The sequence below is a fragment of the Acomys russatus genome, chromosome 4 (genome assembly GCF_903995435.1).
Source record: "Acomys russatus chromosome 4, mAcoRus1.1, whole genome shotgun sequence".
Lineage (NCBI taxonomy): Eukaryota > Metazoa > Chordata > Mammalia > Rodentia > Muridae > Acomys > Acomys russatus.
In genome coordinates this window covers 65,909,895-65,915,894 of record NC_067140.1, presented here as the reverse complement: position 1 = coordinate 65,915,894, position 6,000 = coordinate 65,909,895, and the positions used below count along the sequence as shown (strand labels likewise).

At 48.8% G+C, this 6,000-nt stretch overlaps 1 protein-coding gene across 1 annotated transcript in view; it reads right to left on the bottom strand.

Moving 5' to 3' along the window:
• Window positions 1–3,185: 3,185 nt before the first annotated feature.
• Window positions 3,186–6,000, bottom strand: part of Tgm3 (transglutaminase 3) — a 38,748-nt gene continuing 35,933 nt past the window's right edge. Inside the window, 2 exon segments of the mRNA XM_051144611.1 lie at window positions 3,186–3,599; window positions 4,011–4,144. Coding sequence (XP_051000568.1) covers window positions 3,452–3,599; window positions 4,011–4,144 — 282 coding nt within the window. The 3' untranslated portion in view covers window positions 3,186–3,451.

Genomic DNA, 6,000 nt, shown 5'->3' with positions numbered 1-6,000 from the left:
ATTGTTTTGTCTTACCTAGTTCCCTTTTCTGCTTTATTTTCCTATTAATTAAGTATCTTCATGGCCACAGTGGTTTGGTTCTGTACCGGTTGTCTGGATGTCCTCACTGGTGTCAGGAACTGGAATCCCTCATCTTTGTACGCCTGACTCCTAGAGCAATGTCTGGGACGTGGGAGCAGCTCAAAAATAACAGTAAAAGGAAATTGGTTAGGAACTGTAATTAGAACATGTTCAGCCGAAAGTGCCTTACCCAATAAGAATGTGTGTTATCTCACTTACACCTAGCTCTGGAGGTTGAACAGCAAAGTCAACGCCAATGATCTGAGTCTTTTTTTTTTTTTTTTTTTTAAGATGGCGCTTAATTGGATGCTGAGTTACCGTATGAATGTTAAGGGTGAGGTGTGATCAGACTGACAACTTAAGTAATCCAAAGACTTCTCATGAGGCACACTGTTCTTCTCAGCGGTGTTAGGGACACAATGTGCCCTGGAGAGCATACTCAAACAGGCGGAGCTAAAGCAGCCCCAGCCTGCTCTAGAAGAGATCATAAAAGGGTCAGAAGTACCTTCAGGTTCCACATGGAAGTGGGCTGCCTCATAGATTTCCTACTAGAATCTTGCTGACCCAAGAATGCAGGGCCCACGGCTCTGGGACGTGACTCAACATTTGAGCTGAGGCTCCGGTCTTCCAGGACAGCCCTAACCATGACCAAGAATAGCTAGTTTGTCCCGTGGAAAGGTTTCCACGGGGACTTGCTGCACGTAGCTTCACACAGGGCTGGCTGCAGTTTTCCTAGAGCTACACAGTATCGTCATTAGTGTTCCTTCCTTCTGCTTCTCCTTTCACACGTATCAGGCCCGCATCAAGTCTTCAGGGCCATCGTCCGTCGTCCTGTTGGAAGCCTGAGCTTGGGAGTCTGAGCTTTGCAAGGTACTCTCTGGGGAAGCTTGGCCAGTGGGCGGAGCATGAAACTGGAAGTGCACAATGGGGGCAAAAAAAAAAAAAAAGGTGAAGCACAGAATCAAAGGAGCTCAGGGCTCCAAGCCAGGTTGCAACGAGGGCCCAGACTGACTTGGGCAGCTGGTAACAGAGGCTGGCTGGGAGAACCGAGCCAAAGGAGGCAGAGGAGCCCAGTTTTGTCCAGGTGGACAAAATAGCAGCAACAGCTGTTTCTGGAACAGAACTAAGTTCTAGTCAGTGGGACATGAGCAGACATAAAAGGCATAATTTTAAATGTCAACTGTCATACTGTTTTCTTAATTTTTTTTAACTGTATATGGATGTTTTGCCTGTCTGTCTGTCTGTCTGTCTGTCTGTCTGTGCCTGGTGCTTGTGGAGGTCAGAAGAGGCCATCCAGTCCCCTGGAACTGGAATTACAGATGGTTGTGAGCTACCATATGGTGGCTGGAAATCAAATACAGGCAGGAGAGCATCATGTACTCTTGGCTGCTGATCCATCTCTCCAGCCCATTTTGTTCCTAAAATTGTTCAGAACCAAGTAAGGCGAAAAGTTTATTAGATTTATTTATCAAGACACCTGCACTTGGCTTGGAGAGACACTTGGCATAGACTTTTTAATGCTCCATCTTAAGAATCTCCTTGAGAGTATGAAGCCAAAGGCAGGCATCATGTCGGTGTTGGTTTCGATAGCTCTGAACCGTATGCTTTCAGAGTCTGACCCTCCTGTCATAAATTCCCAAGGGCTGGGAATGCAGGCAGGGGCGTGACTGCTGGGGGTTATTTCAGTGGGCAAATGCTGCGGGATCGGCTAAGTTTGTGTAAGGGTGATAGTGCTGTGGCTGGCTGATTAAGCACAGACTCTCCTGGCTGTAGGGAGAAGAGGCTGGACCACGGGAGCGCTGGACCACGGGAGCGCTGGACCACGGGAGCGCTGGACCATGGGAGCGCTACAGCTCTGAAGCGGCTTGAGCTTTTACTGGAGGCACGTGAAGCCGACGCTGGGTCCTCAGTGTGGCTATGCTAAGAAGTATTGAAGAACTTTGGGAGAGGGCTACTGGGCAGCCATTAGAAGTGCTGCCTCCAGGAGGGATAAACAGTTCTTATGAGACACCAAGTTACGAAAGTGAATTGTTGTGACACAGAGGGACTGGCCCTGCCATGCTCTCCGACTTCCCATCTTCCTAATGTGACTTTTTCTTCTCGTCTATGCGGCTACCACCTGCCAGGAAGTCCACATTAGAGCTGTTTGGACTTTCAACCCTCCAAACTGTGAGCAGAGTAACTCCCTTCTTTGGATATGGTCCAGCCTCAGGTAGTTCGTTAGAGCAACAGAAAATAGACTAACAGAGCAGGGAAGAGCCCAGTGTGAGAAGAGCCTGTTTTGCCTTAAGTTTTCTGAAAAAGCATACTCTGAAGTTTTTTTTTTTTTCTCTCTCCCTGACACGTGTACAAAGGTCCCAAAAGAGTTCTCTAAGCACACACGGTGGTCAAACCAGTGGTTGTCAACCTTCGTAACTCTGTGACTTTTTAATACAGCCTCTCAGGTTGTGGTGGCGCTCGCCGCCCCCAACCATAAAATGATTTTTGTTGCTACTTCATAACTGTACTTTTTCTATTGTTGTGAATAATAGTGTAAATATCTGTGTTTTCTGATGGTCTTTGGTGACCCCTGTGAAAGGGTCGTTCAACTCCCCAAGGGGTCGGGACCCACAGGTTGAGAACCACTGGGTCAGAGCCTGCCTTGACGAAGAGTTCCTTTTCAAAGCAGCCTCGTTTTTTGTGTGAGGCATTACTTTAGGAAGTTTTCCTGAACTGCCTTGTAGTGCTTCCTTGCTTTTGCCCTTACAGCCACAAAGAAACAAACATGTTGCCCATGAACATTGGTACACTGTGGACTAAGACCTCCCGAGTCCAGCCCTTCTCCAGAGAGGGTGACCCAGTCCCTCTCCCTCCCCCCCCTTCACAACCCGAGGCAACGCAGTCTGATGGAATTGGCACTTGTTTAACCTTTATTTTGACTGTAAGGATGTGAGTATGTGACTAAGTACTGCCTGCCTTCCTCTGAGGCTGAGGGAGGAACAGTGTGTCCCAACTGCCGTCTGGGGAAAGAGCAAATGGTCCAGGCTGGCTTCTTCCCACTGTGAGTTGAGTTTCTAGGGTAGGTACTGCTCCACCCGCAGCACTGATGGGTGTAAGAGGTTGGCGGCGGTGGGGGGGGGGGGGGGGGAGGCAAGGGCTCACAGAACAGGCATCTCCAAGGGAAGCAATGAGGAAAATGTGCAAAAAATGATCAAGTCCTAGACCAGGGCGGACCTGGCCTAGCTTGAGGTGAAGGGGGTTGGGTGAGGGGCTTGCTAGAAGTCCATGTCTGGCAGCCTTGGGGACACGGAGGCCTTCTGAGGCTGGACAGAATGGGCAGCAGCTTTTCACTCCACAGGAGAGCGCTGTCTGGCCCGCGTCACTCGAGTTTGTGGGAGTGCCTCTGGGCCCTTCACTCAGCCACATCAATGGACAGCATAGCCTTAATGGCCGGGAACTTATTGCAGGAAAAGTCAGCGACCAGTTGCTTGGTGCCACTCCGGGTGGGAAGAATCTCAAATCGGATCCGGGACTTCTCCTTGGGCCGCAGGGCTGGCACACTGATGGGAAAGGACACGGATTGGTGTTGTGCGATCCAGAGGGCTCAGGCCATCGAGGGCCCTAAGTTCTGCTCTGGTGCTATCAGAGGATGCTGCCACTAGTTCAGATCTCTCTAGCTGCCTCTGAGGGCGAGCTGGTTCCCTTCAGCTCTGTCACATCTAGCTGGGGGAGGGGACAGGTAATCTTCCCGTCTCCCAAATATGCTAAGCCCTACACATCAGATTTTAGCACTGACAGTTGGGGCTTCAAGTCTGATGAACTTTAAACCAAATGCAAATGCGGAGTCTTGAGTACCAAGCCCCACAAAGAATGACTATTTGAGGCCAGAGAGGGTGCTCTGCCTGCCCCACCTAAAGGCTCCTGTCCCACTCTTGGTCATCCCCATAAAGCTGCTCAGGCCCGGGACTCACTCGATCTTGAGGTTGCCACGCAGCAGGCCACTGCCCTCCACCATCAGCACACAGTTCTTCACTGGCTCGTCCAGGGGGTTGGAGAAGAGCATCTGCACGTTCACAGGCTTCCGTACCTGAGCCTGGTCCAGCACCTGTAGGGAGGGTTCATGAGTCAAGATGCTAGCTGCGCGGCCCCTGCCTGTGAATGCTGAGCGTGATGATGGAGTGAGAGAAAAAAGACTGCCTCGGCTGTAGGAGGGAGGGCCATTTCATTTAGTCCTAAGGGCCAGATGGTCTTCTCACTCTCGTGTGAGCTACCAAGGCGTCACCATCATCTCCACACTATATGGGAAACATAGGCTCAGAAAGAGACCCGTGCTGTTCTCTGTGACTGAAGCATCGTGCTCAGCTCATCCAGAATGGACCACTCCTGCTTTTGAGGAGAGCCCACTGTCAGTTAGTTTTCATGAACCTCTTGCTTAATGGTTGGGTCTTTTCTTTTTTCCTTTAAAAAAGAAAAACCAACAACCAGTGTGTGTGTGTGTGTGTGTGTGTGTGTGTGTGTGTGTGTTGGTGAACACACTCAGGAGACTAGAAAAGGACCTCCGATCCCTGCAGCTGGAGTTACAGGTCATTGTGAGGCATCTGACACGGTGGTGGGAACCAAACATGGGTTCTCCCTAAGAGTAGTATTTACTTTTTTTTTTTTCGAGACAGGGTTTCTTTGTGTAGCCTTGGCTATCCTGGACTCACTTTGTAGACCAGGCTGGCCTCGAACTCACAGAGATCCGTCTGCATCTGCCTCCCGAGTGCTGGGATTAAAGGCGTGCGCCGCCACGCCCGGCCAAGTAGTATATACTTTTAACTGCTGTCACCCCAGCCCCTTTATTAGTTGTTTCTTTTCTTTTTCCCCCTTTAAAGCCATTCCTGGGAGCTTCCCCAGGTGCTGAGGATGGACCAAAGACTTCTGAGGTTGCTCACATACTGACTCACAGCCATGGTCCCTTCTGAGCTCGGTCACAAGCACTGGGCCAAACAGGCTGCTTCCCGATGGTGACACCCAGCCTACCGATTTCCTTCTCAGCCTTGAAAGCCCAGAGAATTCCCATGTGCCACTCTGAGGTCTCAGCAGGACTCCAACACTAACCAGGCTGGAGTCACAGAAGACAATGGATGGCAGGATTTGGGGACATATAATCAGCACAAACTACTCATCCCTAAAGGGTAAAGCTGTTGTTTGTCTGCTAAGCATCAGCTATGATCTGGGCAGACATAGGCGGTAAGGAGAGATAATTAATTATCTCTTCCCATCTAGCAAGGAACAAATGACGTTATGAAAAAGGAAGAGAGTGTTTTGGAAACAGATGTTGAAATTGCGTGACTGGCAGATTTCCTTGTCTTCCTTTGCGAGCCACTGAGGGTTGCTGAGTTTGTTCGTTTGGCTTTTGTTTTTCTTGTTAATGCTCATAGCTATCATTGCATAGGGTCAAAAGCCAATTTCAGATTGATTTGACAGCTTGGGAAACTCACACACTGGGAAACAGAAGGGCCTACTGACCCCAAAGCCTAGGCTAGTGTTTGACCGACACTGTAATATGTAACAATAGACTGAATAAGTGAAACACATTAATCATCATGAATACTGTCATCTCTCCCTTGTAACTCAAAGTATATGAAATTATTTGAAGAGAAAAGCATAGTTTTGTGCTATCAGTATATGACAGTGCTATAGGAAGAGTGCCATAATGTTACTGTAGACATTAAATTTATACATCTGTGTATTTATCCTTATTGTTGCTTATTGACCAAGTCTATAAACACACTCATTTATATTTTCAAGTAGTTGGTTTTTTATGGTCATGTATTAACTCAGGTCTATAAATGCATGCAGAAGACTGGACGAGAAACACTAGTCATGAACTTGAAGGGTCTCACCCCTTTAGAAAATATTCAGATTTTGCTGGGTGGTGGTGACAGCGCATGCCTTTAATCCCAGCACTTGGGAGGC